The sequence below is a fragment of the Acinonyx jubatus genome, chromosome X, assembly GCF_027475565.1.
Source record: "Acinonyx jubatus isolate Ajub_Pintada_27869175 chromosome X, VMU_Ajub_asm_v1.0, whole genome shotgun sequence".
NCBI classification, from domain to species: Eukaryota; Metazoa; Chordata; class Mammalia; order Carnivora; family Felidae; genus Acinonyx; species Acinonyx jubatus.
In genome coordinates this window covers 109,706,253-109,726,586 of record NC_069389.1, presented here as the reverse complement: position 1 = coordinate 109,726,586, position 20,334 = coordinate 109,706,253, and the positions used below count along the sequence as shown (strand labels likewise).

Here is a 20,334-nt window from a genome sequence, read left to right as displayed (position 1 = left end):
CCCCACTCACACATGCACTTTCTTTCTCTCTCAAAATAAATAAATGAACTTTATTAATTAAAGAAAAATAAAATTGGCCAAACTACACACTTTCAATACACACAGCTTACTGTACTTCAAGTATATTTCAATGAATTTGGAAAGAAGGAAGGAAAAAGTTAATGCCTTCATAATCATAACTGCTTATGAAAAGATCCTTACTCTATCCCAATATTATTAAGATATTGAAGGCAAAATCAATAGAGAACGACAGTCCAATTACATCTGCTTATATCACCCTACCCAAAATATGCAGGAACCATAAATTAAGCTTCTTTCCTTTACAAAGCAAAAGTAAAACCTGAAAGACAAAACCTTTACGTGGAACCTCAGACAGTTTGAACAGCACATATTAAATGCATTCTTCTGGCAACACCACATTCTATCTCCTTTCCTTTTTCCCGACCTCCCTTTAAAACAAAGACTCTTTAGGGACGGCCTGGGTGGCCCAGTCAGTTAAGCGTCTGACTCCAGCTCAGGTCATGATCTCATGGTGCATGAGTTCGAGCCCCGCATCCGGCTCTGTGCTGACAGCTCAGAGCATGCCTGAAGCCTGCTTCAGATTCTGTGTCTCCCTCTCTCTCTGCCCCTCCCCCACTTGCGCTCCGTCTCTCTCTCTCAAAAATAAATAAACATTAAAAAATGAAAAATATCTCAAACAAAGACTCTTCGGGGCGCCTGGCTGGCTCAGTCAGAGGAGCCCACAACTCTTGATCTTGGGTTGTAAAGTTTGAGTCCCACTTTGGGTATAGAGATTACTAAAAAAAAAAAATAATGATAATAAAAAAATACATAAAACAAAGACTCTTGGCTACAATTTTAAGCACCCAGTTTGGAAAAGATTCAATTTGAAATAATATTTAATAAGAAGATCAGTTGAATCACCTTATAAGGAGATGATGATATTCGTTCTCCAAATAGCACTTGTCCAAGATTTTCAGAAGGGTTTCTCTTTTCAGAGTCTTTACAGAAGTCAAAGCTAGAAGAGAAGCTCAGGTAAGATTAAAAAAAAACATCAGCAAAGAAATCCATCTTTGTAATCTGTCTAGCGTCTCCACTGTTAATGGTAGATGCTTCTAAAAACATGACCCAGAGGTGTCGAATTATGATTTATAGACTTCATTGTAGATTCCTTTTTAAATTATTTAATCTTTTATAGCTATGAATTCATTATTTTTTTTCAACGTTTATTTATTTTTGGGACAGAGAGAGACAGAGCATGAACGGGGGAGGGGCAGAGAGAGAGGGAGACACAGAATCGGAAACAGGCTCCAGGCTCTGAGCCATCAGCCCAGAGCCTGACGCGGGGCTCGAACTCACGGACCACGAGATCGTGACCTGGCTGAAGTCGGACGCTTAACCGACTCAGCCACCCAGGCGCCCCTGAATTCATTATTTAAAATGCTCATGTTACTGCTCTTGACTTCTGTAATGTAGGTAATCACAATCTTAAAGAAAAAAACGAATGGTATTTTCAGGGCTAAACTTCAAATTACATAAAAATAAGCAAACAATAGCTTAAAATGTGTAGTAATTCTAACCTGAGACATCTAGAAACTGCAATTATCGGTTCTGATCAAAGGAAAACTGAAACAACAAAACCCCTCCTCAAATACATGCCCACAAATTCACTCACAGATCAAATGGTTACTACATGAAAAGAATTACAACTACCTTTAAGTAAACTGAATATACAAAATCGAATATAAAATGGTAGAAGATAAAATCAGTTGGTGGGTTTGTGTAATATTTTAAATGCTTATACTAACATTTAACATTTAACTTGGTATTTTAATGAAAATTAGACCTGATTTTACCTCTGTTTCATTAATGGAAATAAAGCAATATCAAAGGGAGTTACAATTATTTTTCTAAAAAGTACATCATTTGTGGGGCTCATGGGTGGCTCAGTAGGTTGAGCATCTGACTTCAGCTCAGGTCACGATCCCACAGTTTGTGAGTTCGAGCCCCAGGTCGGGCGGGCTGTGTGCTGACATTTCAGAGCCTGGAGCCTGCTTCGGATCCTGTGTCTCCCTCTTTCTCTGCCCCTCCCCTGCTCGTGCTCTGTCCGTCTCTCTCAAAAATAAATAAACATTAAAAAAAATTTTTAAGTACATCATTTTTTGTTATTCTCAAATGACTGATCTTAACCTTGATTATGTGATACATGCTCGCTATTAAACTAAGCAGGTGCATTCATTAAGTACCTTAGGATAAACCTAACTAGCCTATGTTTTAGAAATACATTACAAATCTGTGAAGATTTTTGTAACTTCAAAAGGTAGTAAATTTATAATTTGCTTTTCTTAGAAAAATCAAATATGGCAACTTCTTAAATTTTTAAACACTTGTCTCACATTGAAATCTCTATATTCTAATCATTTCGTTCCTGTTACCTTTATTACAAAATTAGCACCATAAATCTTTAATATATCCAGGGCTTTCATTCACTATCATTAAAAACTTTTTAACACATTCTAGGGCGCCTAGATGGCTCAGTCGGTTAAGTGTCTGACTTCTGCTCAGGTCATGATCTCACAGTTCGTGAGTTCGAGCCCCACGTCGGGCTCTGTGCTGACAGCTCAGAGCCTGGAACCTGCTTCGGATTCTGTGTCTCCCTCCCTCTCTGCCCCTCTCCCTCTCATGCTCTGTCTCTCAAAAATAAACGTTAAAAAATCTTTTTAACACATTTTAACACAATAATATCATAATTGTGATATAACCACAATTATATCAATTATATCAGACATAATTATAATACTTAAAACTTACGTATTGTATTCATAAGGTAGGACAGATTCCACGGAGTCCAATCTATTTACAAACAGTGCTACTGTGGACTACAAAACGGAAAGAAAACTCTCGTTAATAATACAAGATAAAATAAGGTAGCACTTGCAAAATACATAATGAAGTAACTGAAAGGTAATGGGGTCTATTGCTCCCATCAATTTATAACTGTGCAATTATAAATTTATAACTTAGTACAGTGTTATAAATTTTTAACATAGTGTAGCTATAAATTCATAACATTTCATTTGGCTGGAATCACTGGATTCTCTGACTACATAAATTTTTCAGATACCTCGGCCATCTTAACCCTTTTTAATTATAGAACCCTTTGAGAACTTGATGAAAGCCATGGCCCCTCTCCCCAGAAAAGCACACGTATTCACCAAAGTCACGGCTCTGTTTTAAGAGGCTTCATAGGACCCTTGGAGTCCATGGAATTCAGGTTAAGAAAATGAGATACTTATTTTCTTTAAAGGAGGGGGGCACCTGGGCGGCTCAGCCGGTTAAACATCTGACTCTTGATTTCGGCTCAGGTCATGATCTCAGTTTCATGAGTTCAAGCCCCGTGTCGGAAAGCTACCTGTTGTATTATTTTAACCACTTTTATAAGAATCATTCTAAAATACACTTCACTCTTTCCTATCTTAAACAGAACGTGATGATCACAATGTAACTTTCCCTGATGGTTCAGGGCCACTTTGAACTTTAATCCTTGTGCCAGCTTTGACTCCGTGACTTACTCAGTATCTGAAGTGAGAACCATCTGCTCCAAAGCCAAATTGCCATTGGTGTTACCCACACTCCTAACACCCACATTCCTCACCCCTACCAAAGAACTTAAACTTCTTGGTAAAGATTTTATGTCTTTCTTTTCAACTGTCAGTTGTCGTGATGCCTCTTCTCCCTTCTCCCCACCCCACCCCCATCTGCTAGAAAGCAAGCCCTCAATTTGTGGAATAAATCAGCAGATTTGTTAAAGAGCTTGAGAGTTAGTACATGAATATTAGGACATCTATCCTGGCTTTTCACAGGATACTTCTTCTTACTTTCCTGGACCTCAGCTGTGTTCCTGATCATTTACAAGACAGGATTTTTAAAACCACTAGAACAGCAGAACTTGGGTAATCATTTTATTCAAAATTCCGTAAACTGCCTTTTAAAAAAAAATGAACATCCGCTATCATCTTTACCATATGGTTAGATTTTTTGTAATAAAAGGATGTAGAAAATCAAGTTTGGGAACAAATACAAGCCTTACTATAACTCCGTAAGAGCATGGTATCTTCACTTAATTGAAATCTAATCAGGCAGTTAGCAATAGCAACATTTATCAGTCATAGTTTTGCGAAGGTGAACAGGCAAAAGTTTCTAAAAGGACAGCAGATAATTAAGGATAATACTTCTTATCTAGAATCCCAAAACACAATGTACATAAGATTTGAACTATATTTTAAAATGCATATTTGGAGCTTAATGTATTTTTTTTAATTTTTTTTCAACGTTTATTTATTTTTGGGACAGAGAGAGACAGAGCATGAACGGGGGAGGGGCAGAGAGAGAGGGAGACACAGAATCAGAAACAGGCTCCAGGCTCTGAGCCATCAGCCCAGAGCCCGACGCGGGGCTCGAACTCCCAGACCGCGAGATCGTGACCTGGCTGAAGTCGGACGCTCAACCGACTGCGCCACCCAGGCGCCCCTGGAGCGTAATGTATTTAAAAGAACCTTAATAGTTTCTCAGAGCAAGTGGAAAAAAAACAAATTATTCTATAATGGGGTTGAGACAACTGTTCAGTGATTGAGGGAAAAAAAAGGTAAGTTGGATACTTACCTCATACATTACACCAGGAAATACCAATTTTATGTGTTACAATTTAAACCGTGAAAGTAGGGGCGCCTGGATGGCTCAGTCGGTTAAGCGTCCGACTTCAGCTCAGGTCACGGTCTCGCGGTCCATGAGTTCAAGCCCCGCGTCGGGCTCTGGGCTGATGTCTCAGAGCCTGTAGCCTGCTTCAGATTCTGTGTCTCCCTCTCTCTCTGCCCCTCCCCCATTCATGCTCTGTCTCTCTCTGTCTCAAAAATAAACGTTAAAAAAATTAAAAATGAATAAATAAACCGTGAAAGTAATAAAAGAAATCAGGGGAGAATTACTTTAGAATCTCAGCTGGCTTAGTTAAAACCTTTTGAAACAGGGCACAAAACTCAGACCCAAAAAAATTGTTTTATTTATTTATTTATTTTGAGAGACAGCATGAGTCAGGGAGGGGCAGAGAGAGGGAGAGAACCCAGGCAGGTTCTACACTGACAGTACAGATGTAGGGCTTTAACCCAGGGACCATGCAATCATGACCTGAGCTGAAGTTGGCTGCTTAACTGAGCCACCCTAAAAATTTCCTTTGATAAATTAGAAGTCAATTTTTCGAAATGGCAAAAAACAGAAACAAAAACAAAACACAAGAAGCAAAACCAAGAGGCAACTGACAAACAGGAACAGTTTGACAAACAGTTTGCGGGGCTTGAACCCACAAACTGTGAGATCATGACCTGAGCCGAAGCCGGACGCTTAACTGACTGAGCCACCCAGGCGCCCCAGTTTTTTATTTTTTTAAATGTTTATTTGTTGAGAGAGAGAGAGAGAGAGAGTGCACGCTCTTGTGCATGAGCGGGGGAGTGGCAGAGAGAGAGAGGGAGAGGGAGAGAATCCCAGGCAGGCTCCTCACTGTCAGCACAGAGCCCTAGGCGGGGCTCAAACTCACGAGTTGTGAGGTCGTGACCTAAGCCGAAACCAAGAGTCAGACGCTTAACCGACTGAGCCACCAGGTGCCCCTAAAAATGTGTTCATACGGAAAGATGGAGTTAATACAAAAGTGCGGGTTACAAAATAACATGGATATTCTGATTCGATGTTGGTAAACAATGCAGGTGGACTCTCATTCATTGCTAGTGGGAATGCAAAATGGTACAACCGCTTTGGAAGACAGCCTGGCAATTTCTTACAAAACTAAACATATCCTTAGCGTGCAATCCAGCAATGATACTCTTTGGTATTTGCCCAGAGGAGCTGAAAACTTACGTCCACACAAAAACCTACACGATGTCTAGAGTGGCTTTATTCATCATTGCCAAAACATGGAAGTAACCAGGAGGTCCTTTAGTAGGTGAATATATAAACGAACTGTGGTACGTTCAGACAGTGGGATATTATTCAAAACTGAAAAGAAATGAGCTATTAAGGCATGGAAAGGCACAAAGGAACACCAAATGCATATTGCTAAAAATAAACATGTGGCAGGGGGCCTGGGTGGCTCAGTCTGTGGAGTGACTTCACCTCAGGTCACGATGTCATGATTTGTGAGTTCGAGCCCCGCATTGGGCTCTGTGCTGCCAGCTCGGAGTCTGCAGCCTGCTTCAGATCTTGTCTCCCTTTCTCTCTGCCCCTCCCCTGCTGGCATTCTGTCTCTCTCTCTCAAAAATAAATAAACATGAAAAAATTTTTAAATATACAAATGTGGATATTAGTATATATAGAAAAAAATGTACAATATATGTGGTTTTCAAGGTTTTATTTTTTTAAGTAATCTCTACACCCAATGTGGGGCTCAAACTCATGACCCTAAGATCAAGAGTCATGAACTCTTCCAACTGAGCCAGGCAGACGCCCCTGGAATACATACTAAGATATCAGAAGTAGTAATTCTATAGTTATTATCAATGCTTTCCTTTTCTTATTTTTGCTTGTCTGCTATTGCTTTTGTAATAGTAAAAAATTTTAAACTAAAAAAAAAAATCAACAGGCGCCTGGCTGGCTCAGTTCATTAAGCATCAGGCTCTTGGTATTGACTCAGGTCACAATCTCATGGTTCGTGAGTTCGAGCCCCATGTCAGGCTCCACACTGAAAGCACAGAACCTACTTGGAATTGTCTCTCTCGTCCTCTCTCTCTGCCTCTCCCCAGCTCTCATGTGAGTGTGTGTGTGTGTGTGTGTGTCTCAAAATAAACAAATAAACTTTTTTAAAAAATCAAGGGGCTTGGGGCACCTGGGTAGCTGTTGGTTAAGCGGCTGACTTTGGCTCAAGTCATGATTTCGCAGTTCATGGGTCTCCCCTTCCCCTGTCTCGCTTCTTCTCTGCCCCTCCCCTGCTCGTGCTGGCTCTCTCTCTCTCTCTCTCTCTCTCTCTCAAAAATAAATAAAAATTTTTAAAAATTAAAAAAAATCAAGGGGCTGGACACTAGCAAGTGAAGGAAGTTTGGAGTGTTGAACCTAGAAATGAGAGATTCACCAAAAGACAGAAGGCAAAATCTCAGAATAAAAAGTAGAACACATTAGGGATACAAGTAACAGCCTAAAAAGAAAAGAGCTCACAGAAAAGAAACTCCAGATATTTGTTATGATTAAAGATGTTTCTTTGCTAGGAAGCCTGCTGAAATAGAGAGCCAAGATGAGGTATCACCAGAGAGAAAGCAGACATAAAAATATTTTTTAAAGGCCATTTCTTTTTTTTTTTTAAGTTTATTTTGAGAGAGAGAGAGGGGGGGGAGCAAGCGTGGTAGGGGCAGAGAGAGGGGGGAGAGAGCGAATTCCAAGCAGGCTCTGCACGGTCAGCGCAGAGCCCGATGTGGGGCTTGAACTCATGCACCGTGAGATCATGACCTGAACCGAAATCAAGAGTCGGACGCTTAACCAACTGAGCCACCCAGGTGCCCCTAAAGGCCATTTCTGTAGGAAATTACTATCAATACTTCTCGCAGGAAAAGGCAGATTCCAAGTTTTAAGAGCAAACTTGTTGCACCTACAACTGGCCTTTAGAAAACCCCCGGAACTTTCAAGTTGGTTAAGAATGTAGTCAAACCACACCCAGCACTGTTCTGAGCTTCCCAGTGCCCTTGTGGTATGCCAGAACACTCCCTCATACACTAGATCAGGCAACTAAGAGTCAGAAAAATAAGTCCCTTTCTAATGTTTATTTATTTTTGAGAGAGAGAGAGAGAGAGAAAGAGAGGCAGATCCTGGGTAGGGGAGGGGCAGAGAGAGAGAGAGAGAGAGACAGAATCTGAAGCAGGCTCCAGGCCCTGAGCCGTCACCACAGAGCCCCAGGCAGGACTTGAACCCAAAAACCTGCAAGAGATCTGAGCCACCCACTGAGCTCAGGGATAGGGAAAAGGAATAGGGAGAGGGAGAGGGGCAGGAAGAGGGAGGAGCCAAGGAGGGGGAAAGCAGAGGAGCCCGACAGAGGAGGAGGAGCAGCCAATAGGGAGGGGGGAGAGGGAGGAGGCCCAGGAGGAGCCCAGAAGGGCAGTGGAGAAGTAGCCTAGAAAGGAGGAAGCAGAGGAACTAAGAGAAGACAGCCAGCCAAGAGGGAAGAGAAAGAGGGTGGGGTGGAGTTAGGTGGGAGGCGTGGGACCCAGACGGGAGCGGTGGGAAGGGAGCATTGGGGCCTAGAGGGAGAAGGGAGGGGATGGGGCCTGGACGGAGTGGCAGGGTCTATAGGGGAGGGGGGGAGCACAGAGAGGTAGGAATTGGGAGGGGAGGTGCCTGAGTGGAGGGGCCAAGCCTAGAGGGGAGAGGAACATGGAGGGGCGGGGCCTGGGTAGAAGGGAGGGGCCTGGAGGGTAGAAAAAAGGGGAAAGGCGGGGCCTACAGGGTAGAATGAAGGAGAGGGTCGACTCTTAGAAGGGAGAGGAAAGGGGAGGAGCATGAACTAGAGGGTAGAATAAAGGTGAGGGGTGAATCCAAGGGAAGAGAGGAAAGGGGAGGGGCGGGGCCGGGGGGAAAAGCAGGGTCTAGAGGGAAGAGGAAAATTGCCCGGGTGGAGGGGCATGGCCTTGGTGGAACGGTGGGGCCCAGATTGCAGAGGAAAGTGTAGGGCCAGGGCCTACAGAGGACAGGAAAGGGAAGAGGAGGGGACTGGGTGGAGGATGGGGACATAAGGGGGAGAGAGGAAAGCTGAGGGGCGGGGTCTAGAGGGGACAAGAAAGTGGTCAGGCGGGGCCTGGTTGAAGGGGCGGGGCCTAGAGAAGTGAGGAACGCGGAGGGGTGGGGCCTGCATGGAAGGTCGGGGCTTAGAGGGGAGAGGAAAGGGGAGTGGAAGGGCCTAGAGAGGAGACCAAAGCAGAGGGCGGGGCCTACAAGGGAGAGGAAAGGGGAGGGCGGGGCCTAGAGTGGTAGGAAAGTGGAGGGCCGGGTCCTAGAGAGGAGAGGAAAGAGGAGGGGAGGGGCCTGGGTGGAGGATGTAGATAGGGGAGAGGAGAGTTGAGGGGCGGGTCCTAGAGGGGAGGATGGGGGATGGTTGGAGGGGCAGGGCTTACAAGGAATAGGAACGCGGGGCGGGGCCTAGAGGGGAGAAGAAAGTGGATGGGCAGGGCCTGGCTGGAGGGGCAGGGCTTAGAGGGGTGAGGAACCCGGAGGGATGGGGACTGAGTGGAAGGGCAGGGCCTAGATAGGAGGGGAAAGGGGAAGGGGGAGGCCAGGGTGGAGGGGCGGGGCCTAGAGGGGACAAGACCTGGGAGTGGAAGGGCCTAGAGGGGAGAGAAAAGGAGAGGGCCTGGGCACAGAGGAGAGAGAAAAGGGGAGGGGTAGGGCTTAGAGGGAAGGGGAGAGGGGAGGAGAGGGGCCTGGGTGGAGAGGCAGGGCCATAGGGGAAAGATAAGGGGAGGGGAAGGGCGGGACATAGAGGGAGGTAGAGGGGAGAGGAACTTGGAGGAACAGTTCTCCGTGGAAGGGCAGGGCCTAGAGAAGAGAGGAAAAGGAAGAGGAGGGGCCTAAAGGAAAGGAAAGGGGAGAGGTTGAGTCTAGAGGAGAGAGGAAAGGGGAGGGGTGGGGCCTAGAGGGAAGAGGAAAGAGGAGGTGAGGGGCCTGGGTGGAAAATGGGGACATAGACAGGAAAGTTGAAAAGCTGGTCCTACAGGAGAGAAAAAACTGGATGGGTAGGGCATGGTTGGAAGGGCGGAGCCTAGAGGGAAGAGGAAGGTGGAGGGGTGGGGCCTGGGTGGAAGGGCGGGGCCTAGAGGGGAGCAGAATGGTTGGGCGAGGTCTGGTTGGAGGGGTGTGGCCAAGAGGGGAGAGGAGCATGGAAGGGCGGGGCCTAGATCGAGAGAAAAGGGGAGTGGAGGGACCTACAGGGGACAGGAAAGGGGAGGGACAGGGCCTAGAGTTGAGAGGAAAGTGGAGGGCCAGGGCCTAGACAAGAGAGGAGAGGCGGGGGGAGGCTCCTGGGAGGAGAGAGGAAAGTTGAGGGACGGTCCTAGAGGGTAGAAAAAAGTGGACAGACAGGTCGCGGTTCTAGGGGCAGGTACTAGAGGGGAGAGTGATGTGGAAGGGTGGGGCCTAGAAGGGAGAAGAAAGTCGATGGACTCGGCCTGGCTGGAGGGACGGGCCTAGAGGGGAGAGGGGTGGAGCCTAGAGTGGAGAGGCAAGTGGAGGGCCAGGCCCTAGACAGGAGAGGAAAGGGGAGGGGAGGGGCCTGGGTGGAGGATAGGTTCACAGAGGGGAGAGGAGAGTTGAGGGGCGGGTCCTACAGGGTAGAAAAAATTGGACAGACAGGTCGTGGTTCGAGGGGCAGGTCATAGTTGGAGGGGTGAGTACTAGAGGGGAGAGGAACACGGAGGGGCAGGGCCTGCGTGGAAGGACAGGGCCTAGAGGGAGAGGAAAAGGGAGTTGTGGGGCCTACACAGTGGAGAGGAAAGTAGGGGGGCATGCCCTAGAGAAGATAGGAAAGGGGAGGGGAGCGGCCTGGGTGGAGGCTGGGAATCTTGAGAGGAAATGAGAGGGGTGGGGCATAGAGGGGAGGGGAGGGCCTGGATGGAGAGGCGGGGCCTAGAGGGGTGAGGAAAGTGGAGGGCCAGAGCCTAGAGAGTAGAAGAGGAGGGGCTGGTCCTAAGGGGAGAGAAAAGAGGGTCAGGACCTAGAGGGTAGATGAAAGTGGCCAGGTAGGCCTGGGTGAAGGGGCGGGGTCATAGTGGAAGGGCGTGGCCCAGAGTGGAGAGGAAAGTGGAGGGCCTGGGCCTAGAGAGGAGAGGAAAGGGGAGGGGAGGGGGCTGGAGGATGGGAACACTGGGGGGAGAAGAAAGTTGAGGGGCGAGTCCTAGAGGGGAGAAAAAACTGGACGGGCAGGGTGTGGTTGGAGGGACGGGGACTAGAGAGTAGAGGAACGTGGAGGGGTGGGGCCTGGGTGGAAGGGCGGGGCCTAGAGGGGAGGGGAAATGTGGGGCCAGTGTGGAGGGGCAGGGCCTAGAGAAGACAAGACCAGGGAATGGAGGGGCCTAGAGTGGAGAAGAAAGTGGAAGGGCGGGGCCTGGTTGGAGAGGCGGGCCTAGAGGGGAGAGAAAAGAGGGCTAGGGCCTAGAGGGTAGATGAAAGTGGCCAGGCTGGCCTGGGTGGAGGGACGGGGCGTTAGTGGAAGGACAGGGCCCAGAGTGGAGAGGAAAGTGGAGGGCCTGGGCCTCGAGAGGGGAGAGGAGGGGAAGGGGGGGGAGGAAAAGGGCCTGGGGAGAGGACGGGAACACTGAAGGGAGAGGAAAGTTGAGGAGCCAGTCCTAGAGGGGAGAAAAAACTGGATGGCCGATAGAGTGGGGGCGTGGCCTGATTGAAGGGCGTGGCTAAGAGTGGAGACGAAAGATAATGGGTGGAGCCTGGTTGCAGGGGCGGGGCCTAGAGGGGTGAGGAATGCGGAGGGGCGGGGACTGCATGAAATGGAGGGGCCTAGAGGAGAAGGGAAAGGGGAGGGGCGACCCTAGAGGGGAGAAAAAAAGTGGGTGGGAGGGGCGTGGCTGAAGGGGCGGGGCCTAGAGGCAAGAGGAAAGCGGAGGGGCCGGGCCTGCGTGGAAGGGCGGGGCCTAGATGAGAGAGGAAATAGGAGGGGCGGAGCACAAAGGGGAGAGGAAAGGGGAGGGGTGGGGCATTAAAGTGAGAGGAATGGGGTGGGGAGGGCCTAGAAGGGAGAGGCAGGCCGAGTGGAGGGTCATAGAGGCGAGAGGAAAGGGGAGGGATGGTGCCTAGACAAGAGATAAAAGTCGAGGGACCGAGTCTCGGTGTAGGGGCGGGGCCTTGTCGGAAGGGCGGGGTCTAGATGGTAGAATAAGGGCGAGAGGCAGGGCCTTGAGGGGAGAAGAAGGCGGAGGGGCAGGGCCTAGAAGGGAGAGGAAAGGGGCGGGACGGGGCCTGGGTGGTTGAGCGGGGCCTAGAGTGGGGAGATAAGTGGAGGGGCGGGGCCTACAGGAGAGAGAAAGGGGAAGGGCAGGGCCTGGATGGACAGGGAGGCTATCAGGGAAGGTGGGAAGGGAGGAGCAGAGCCCAGAGTGAAGAGAAGAGGAAAGCTGAGATAAAAGGGAGGGAGCTGAGGGAAAGGGGGGAAAGGAGGAGCTATGAGGGAGAAGGAGCTGAGCGGGAGTTGGACGAAGGCACAGCACGGGGCAGGAGCCAAAAGGGAGGGAAATAGAATCCGGGAAAAAGAAAGGTCCAGATACTCCCAAGTGCGAGGCTCAGAGACTGGGACGTTGAGACACATCTATGGACAGGGCTTTGGCGTTCCGGGTCCGAGTCCAAGAGCTCACGACCATGGTCTCCCCTGGTGTGCCCGATACCCCAACCCAAAGCCTTCCCCTCACATCTCACTGCCTCCCAGGGGTCCTCACCTTGCAGGTTGCAGTCTCTCGGGATGCCTCGCAGAAGTTAACTGGAGCCAACCCGGGGAGGTAGAAAGCTGCGCTGCGGGAAGCCTGAAGCCCCAGGAACAGCCCCAGCCCCAGCAGCCACCTCAGCCCGGGCCGGGCGAGCCTGAGGCGCCAGGGGTTGGTTCCCATGCGGAAACGAGTACTCATTTTAGGAACCGCCTCAGGGCTCGGGAACACACACCAGAAGGCGAGATTGAACCAGTGGAAGGGAGAAGCGGGAATGATAAGGAAGAACCGTGGACCGGGAGGAGCCTAGACCGGCTGGTTGGACGAGAACTCCTGGGAAGGCCACTTATTACGGCGAGACAGTGGCTTGGAACCCGTTGCTAGGGCGCCAGGCAGTGTTTACGAGCGCATTCAATACGCATGCGTGCGGGTCACCGCTGCGCCTTCCGCCCCCTCCCCGCCGCGTCCCCCATTCCCCCATCCCCCCACCCGCAGCCCGGCACTTTCCAGCGGTTGGCTGTACCTCCTCGAGAGCTGCCTTTGGTGCTGTCTCGCGGTGCGGGGGAGGGGGACAGGGAAGTCTGGCTGAGAGGTCTCTCAGCATCTCAACGTCACATCACAGGGTCTTGCGTCCTCCCCGAGTTTGCCTCGGCCCCAAAGTAGCAGTGTTACCGCCCCCCATCATCTTCACTTCTTCCTGCGAGGTGGGGGGGACAAAAAGAGGGAAAGGGGGGGAATTCCGGGGCCAGACCGTACAGGATGATGGGTATTAGGCGCTAGAAATGCAGTCAGTCCGAAATGGATGTTCCATAAGTGTCAAATGCACACCCAATATCAGAGACTGCCTGGAAAAAGGAGTGCAAACCTCTGCATTCGTATATTGATTACAGGTCGAAATGACAATATTTAGGGTCTATTGCGTTAAATAAAACATTTTTTAAAAATAAAGTGTGGCTGCTAGAACATAGAATATTTACAGTGACGTGGCTCGCGTCGTATTTTTTTGTTAAAGCAATTTTAACATAAATGCCGCAAAAAAAATACAGCAGACCCCAAAAAGCCATTCAGTGATACAAACTAGCCAGTTAAGCTGTTTAATATTTTTATGTTGTCTCTGATGATGCATGTGTCACTCAATGTGAAATAAGTTGTGCCATCATTTCTACCCGGGGATACAACTTTTATTTCACATGCATGACTTAAGCAGAGTACGTTTATTATATTATGATTCATTGATCATCTGAAAAACCTCAAGATAAAAATCACTTGAAGAAAGAAAACCACAATAATCACATCCTAGAGAATGTCAGACGGGCGTATCCTAAATTTTTTATTGAAGTATGGTTGACAAAATGTTATATTAATTTCAGGTGCACAGCATAGTGGTTGGACCCTAGTATGGGTTCACTCGCATTCTATTTCTGTTGGACAACATCCCAGGACAGTAGAAGAGCTGATCCTTTTTTTTCCTCCTTGTCTCTCAAGAGCTTTGGAGAACAAGAGGTCACTTGTTTATGCAGAGACGAGTGCGCCTCGCCATTCTGTCCAACTTCCCTCGCTTGGGAGAGGTCTGTCCTCTGCCGATTGGCAGGCGACTATTGGAGGCAGAACAAAGGCAGCGAGCTGGCCGTTAGCAGAGGCATGTAGAATTTGGCGAGTTAACTCTTGGACCAGGGAGGCAGGGACGGTTGAAGGAGAAAATGTACCAAGGATCAGAATTCGGGGCGTTGGGAGAGTAGAAAGACCGGACTTGAGCACGCGGGCCGGAGAAGCCCTTGCAAAGATGTGGAGAACAGGATAAGGCCATCTGGAAAAGGACCCCGTTTGTGCAGAGGAACGGGAAAGGGAAGGTAGGGAGCGGTAGGGCAGTCACGGTTAGAAGTCACCAGAGCTTGAATACAAAGCTTACGTTCACCACTGCGTTACCGTCCCTCTCTGATCAGCCTTGGATGACAAGTGTACGTGTTCGCGTAAATGGGAGGCCCGGCCAGCCTCGGAGGCCTGGGCGCGGGAGACTGGCGGCTGCCCTAGGGCCCTGCGGAGCCGGGATGGCTGCGGGACTGGGCGCCCTGCTGAGCGAGCCGTGGGCGGCTCGGCGAGCGAGGGGACCGTGGGCGCGACGGCGCTCCCCGGGGCGGGTGTGCCACCCAGGTCACCTACGGGCCGCCGGCCCCCCGCCCCTCCGCAGGCGCCAGAGACGGATAAGCAGCAAAGGGCCGCGGTGAGCGTGTTCGCGATCCTTTTTTCCCACCATCACCTTCTTCACGTACAACTCCAACCGTGGCATTGAGGCCTTCCATTAAGGCTCCCGGCCGGGGCCGTGTCTGTTAAGAAGTGGAGCGTCACCGAAGGTTACTTCCCCGTTCTCAGCTACAAGATACAGCCCCTCCTGGTGTCCCCAGTGTGTGACTGTCACCAGCTCCACCCACCTGCTGGGCCTGAAATGGAGGCGGTTCACTCCGGTGGATTCTCTGTGCTGCCCCGCGCTCTAGGAGTCGTCTTCTTGTCTCCCACTCCGCCCCCCAAATGCAGAAGCCCCTGGGCAGTCTTGAGCAAGCTAATCACTAGGGAGGCCTGGCTTTGCCCAACGCCAAGGCTCCCCCTCCCCCAGTTTGAAGAACTCTTGCAGAGTGGGGCCTGACTGCCACCTATAAATAGGGACAGTTTTATTTCTTCCTTTCCAATTCGTATGCCTTTTTTTTTTCTTGCCTTGTCGCACCAAGGAAATAGGAAATAGGATTTCCAATAGGATATGGAGTATAAGTGAGAGGAGACATCGTTACCCTGTTTGCCATCTTAAGGAGAAAGCATTCAGTCTTTAACCATGAAGTGTGACATCAGCAATAGGCTTTTTATACTTGTCCTTTATCGGGTTAAGAAAGTTCCTTTCTCTTTCCTAGTTTGCTGAGAGTTTTTACCACAACTGGATACTGAATTTTACCCAATTTGGGGGGCAGTGTTTCTTTTATTTTTAAGTTTATTTTATTTTGAGAGAGAGAGAGAGAGAGAGAGAACAAGCAGGTGAGGGGCAGAGACAGAGGGAGAGAGAATCCCAAGCAGGCCCTGCACTGTCAGCACAGAGCCTGACTCAGGGCTGGATCCAATGAACTATGATAACATGACCTGAGTGGAAATCAAGAGTCAGATGCTTAACCCACTGAGCCACCCAGGCACCCCTTGGCAGTGTTTCTTATTAAAACTATTAATATGAGGAGCGCCTGGGTGGATCAGTCCATTAAGCCTCCAACTTCGGCTCAGGTCATGATCTCAAGGTTTGTGAGTTCGAGCTCCACGTCGGGCTCTGTGCTGACAGCTCAGAGCCTGGAGCCTGCTTCGGATTCTGTGTCTCCTTCTCATTCTGCCCCTCCCATGCTCGTGTTCTGTCTCTCTCTGTCTCTCAATAATAAATAAATGTTAAAAAAAAACTATTAATATGATGTATTACACTGATATTCAAATATTGAATCAGCCACATATTTCCAGAATAAACCCCACTTGTTAGGATGATGTATTTAAAAAAAAAAAGTTGGGGCGCCTGGGTGGCGCAGTCGGTTAAGCGTCCGACATCAGCCAGGTCACGATCTCGCGGTCCGTGAGTTTGAGCCCTGCGTCAGGCTCTGGGCTGATGGCTCGGAGCCTGGAGCCTGTTTCCGATTCTGTGTTTCCCTCTCTCTCTGCCCCTCCCCCGTTCATGCTCTGTCTCTCTCTGTCCCAAAAATAAATAAAAAACGTTGAAAAAAAAATTAAAAAAAAAAGTTAACAGCAAAATAAATGGGGCTATATTGTGGTGTGGAATGCAAAATTTGCAAAGCTTTTAAAAGACAAAATTCAAGGGGACCTGGGTGGTTCAGTCAGTTGCACATCTGACTTCAGCTCAGGTGATGATCTCACATTTTGTGGGTTTGAGCGAGCATTGTGCTTGCTGCTGTCAGAACAGAGCCTTCTTTGGATCCTCTGTCCCCCCTCCTCTCTCTCTGACCCTCCCCTGCTTGCACTCTCTCTCTCTCAAAAATAAATAAACATTTAAAAAAAATTTTTTAATTGTTTATTTATTTTTGAGAAAAAGACAGAGTGCAGGTGGGGAAGGGGCAGAGAGAGAGGGAGACACAGAATCTGAAACAGGCTCCAGGCTCCAGGCTCTGACTTCTGAACACAGAGCCTGACTCCAGGCTCTGACTTCTCAACACAGAGCCTGACTCCAGGCTCGAACTCGCAAACGGCGAGATCATGACCTGAACCCAAGTCAGATGCTTAACCGACTGAGCCACCCAGGTGCCCCAATAAACATTTTTTAAAAAGATAAAATTCAAGAGAGAGAGAGACACAAACCAAGAAACAGATACTTAACTATAGAGAACAAACTAATTGTTATAAGAAGGGAGGTGGGGGGAGATGTGGATTAAATGGGTGATGGGGATTAAGGAATGCACTTGTGCATGTGATGAGCCCTGGATGGTGTGTGAAAGTGTTGAATCACTATATTGCACATCTGAAACTAATATGACACTGCATTTTAATTGGAATTTAGATACAAACTTTTCTAAACAGATAAAAGTCAAAGAAATTAATTTCTTTTTTTTAATGTTATATTTGAGAGAGAGAGAGAGCACAAACGGGAGAGGGGCAGAGAAAGAGGGAGGCCCAGAATCCAAAGCAGGTTCCAGGCTCTGAGCTGTCAGCACAGAGCCCAACACGGGGCTCGAACCCACGAACCACGGCATCATGACCTGAGCCAAAGTCGGATGCTTCACTGACTAAGCCACCCAGGTGCCCCAAAGAAATTAATTTTGTAATGTAGGCTATGCCCCAAGCTCCAGGGAGACGTGGGTTTTCCCTCCTGTGCCATTAGGAGTATTTTGGTGGAAAGTGAAGAATACATTATTCATTTTATTTGCTTACTGATCTCTCTTCCTCTACTGGAAGTAAGTGTCTCAAGTACAAGATCTTTTTCTTGTCTTCATATTCCTAGCACAGACTCAGGCACTTGGGAAGAGTATGTTGGAGAAGAAATTTTTTTCTCTACCCTTTAAAGTTCTTTTGACTACTCAAAGAATTACACTGACATAAGACAGATTAGCAGGAGACAATCTAATTTAATTACATACATATGGGGAACCCACAAAAACATGAGAAATTCCAAAGACAGGGAAAATGAAGTATATATGTCATTCTGGAATAAGGAGAAGGGGTAAGGATCTCAGGCTTCAAAAGGAAGGCAGGCAATTCACAAGAAGATGAAAATGAGCAAATATTTGGTAAACAAATGTTTGCTGGGCTATACAGAAACAATGGGACACAGAGAAGAATTTTAACAGATTTTGCTAAATTCCTTTGTCTACCACACCTAGATTATGTTATACTGTAGTTATCTGTCATGATAGCTCTCTTTCTGGAACAGGTCCTCTATCTAAATTCTTTTAGGCAGTTAAGGGGAAGGTAAAAAAAAAAAAAAAAAAAAAAGAAAGAAAGAAAGAAAAGAAAAGAAAAAATTCCTGGGGCACTGGGCTGGCTCATTCAGAAAAGCATGTGACTCATGATCTAGAGGTCATGAGTTCCAGCCCCATGTTGGGCATAGAGATTACGTAAATAAACAAATATACTTTTTTAAAAAAATTTTTAAAGAAGAAAAGAAAAGAAAAACTTCCCAAGTCTTGTGTTTCTTAAAAATAATCAGCCTAAAATAATCCACATGCCAAAAACACACATTTGGGGGTAGCAGTTTGCTCGCCCATAAGGACAACACATTGATTCAGAATAAATTAAAAGATGGATGAATGAATGCCATGTAACTTACACTGTTGTTGGGATTTGTATCTATGTTACGTCACATAAAAGTCAAAAGAGGATGTGACCAAAAGATGACAGTAGGGGTGCCTGGCTGGCTCAGTCAGTAGACTGTGCAACTCTTGATCTTGGGATCATGAGTTTGAGCCCCCTGTTGTATGTAGAGATTACTTAAAAATAAGATCTTACAAAAAAAAAAAAAGATGAGAGCAAATGTAGATAACAGGATAGTACCCATTTATGTGAGATAACTGAGGCCAAGAGAAGTTAGTTTGCTTGTCCAAGGTCACACAGCTAACAAATGACCAAGTCAAGGCCAGGAAGCAGGTCCCCTGGTACCTAATTTAGTTTTGAAACCTAAGGGTATGAAAAGGAAATGCAAAGTGGTAATAAAAAAGAAACAAACTCAGGGCCCCTGGGTGGCTCAGTAGGTTAAGCGTCCAACTCTTGGTTTGGGCTCAGGTCATGATCTGTGGTTTCGTGAGTGCGAACCCCGAGTGGGGCTCTGTGCTGGCATGGGGGAGCCTGCTTGGGATTCTCTCTCTCCCTCTCTCTCTCTGCCCTTCCCCCACTTGTGCTATCTCTGTCTCTCTCAAAATAAACTTAAAAAAAAGAAACTCATTTTACGATGTAGCTGTCGAATTTCCAGCTACATCAAGTATGAAACAAGCAAGTAAAAGATTGAGTGAAGCATTTGGGCCTTCGGAGGAGCTATCTTTGACAACGGTGCGTAGCGAAATTTAACCATGAGATTTGTGATACGTAGTGTCACTCAAACAACTTTGTGAAAGGAGAGAAACACAATAATGGCACTTCATAAAAGTGGGTGCTGCAGAGTGCAGTAAAGAAAATATGTAAAAAACAGATGAATACAACTACTAGGTCTGTAATAGTTGGTTTTTAATAGGTAATTTTTTTCTCCATAGTTCTAACCATGTGGAGTTAAAGATATCCAAGGGGCACGTGGCTCAGTGGGTTAACTATCTCAGAGCCTGGAGCCTGCTTCAGGTTCTGTGTCTCCTCTGTCTCTCTCTGTCTGTCCCTCCCCTGCTCGCACTCTGTCTCAGTTTCTCTCTCAAAAATAAATAAACATTTAAAAAAATTATTAAAAAAAAAAAAAGATATCCAAGTGACAGTTCCCATCTGGCCAGTTCAACGTATACATACCAAAATTAAGTAGTGCAACCAAAGAACACTGTAATCCAGTGAAGTCATGTTCTGTTTAAGCCTCATTTCTAAATCAGCATATTGGAACATCAGAAAAAGAACTAGGGGCACCTGGGTGGCTCAGTTGGTTAAGCGTCCGACTCTTTTTTATTATTATTTAATTTTTTTAATGTTTATTTTTTAGTTTTGAGAGAGAGCCATGAGTGGGGGAGGGGTCTGAGAGAGAGGGAGACACAGAACCTGAAGCAGGCTCCAGGCTCTGAGCTGTCAGCACAGAGCCCAACGTGGGGCTTGAACCCACGACCCAAGAGCTCATGACCTGAAGTTGAAGTCGGAGGCTTAACCGACAGAGCCACCCAGGTGCCCCTAAGCATACAACTCTTGATCTTGACTCAGGTCATGATCTCACGGTTCATGAGATTGAGCCCCACATTAGGCTCTGTGCTGACAGCAGATTGGCATTCTCTCTCTCCCCCTCTCTCTGCTCCTCACCCCCCAAAATAAATAAATAAACTTTAAAATAAAAGTTAAAAAAAAAAAAAGAAAACTAGTATGCCATGGTCGGCCAGGGTGTCAGCTTCAGAAGCCACATCAGACCTTTCACAGGGTGCTGACAGAAGTCAGTCTAACTTACCCCTCGGGCCTCCTGCCTTGAATCACGTTTTCCTTCCCAGTTCCCCCAAATCTGAATAGGCTTCCTTGAAACTGATAGTGTAAATCTATCCGTTTCACACTCCTCCTTAAAAGCCTTTGCTGCACAGGGGTGTCTGTCTCAGTGGGATCCCTCTTGATCTCGGGGTCATGAGTTGAAGCCCCACATTGGGTGTAGAGATTCCTTTAAATAAATAAAAAGTACAATTTTTTTCACTGCACAGATCAATGTAATGTGGGGGCCTAGATTGGATCCTGGCACAGAAAAAGGACACTAATGAGAAAA

At 47.5% G+C, this 20,334-nt stretch overlaps 1 protein-coding gene across 2 annotated transcripts in view; it reads right to left on the bottom strand.

The window, feature by feature from the left end:
• LOC106967445 (transmembrane 9 superfamily member 2-like) overlaps window positions 1-12,838 on the bottom strand; it is an 87,111-nt gene extending 74,273 nt beyond the window's left edge. Inside the window, exons 1-3 of one of the 2 annotated variants that reach the window (XM_053201745.1) lie at window positions 12,462-12,838; window positions 2,812-2,879; window positions 925-1,018 (exon numbers count right to left, since the gene is read on the bottom strand). In XM_053201745.1, coding sequence (XP_053057720.1) covers window positions 925-1,018; window positions 2,812-2,879; window positions 12,462-12,647 — 348 coding nt within the window. In that variant the 5' untranslated portion in view covers window positions 12,648-12,838. The remainder of the gene's footprint in view (window positions 1-924; window positions 1,019-2,811; window positions 2,880-12,461) is intronic. The other variant, XM_027054752.2, reaches the window with a different exon arrangement.
• Between the last annotated feature and the right edge of the window lie 7,496 nt (window positions 12,839-20,334).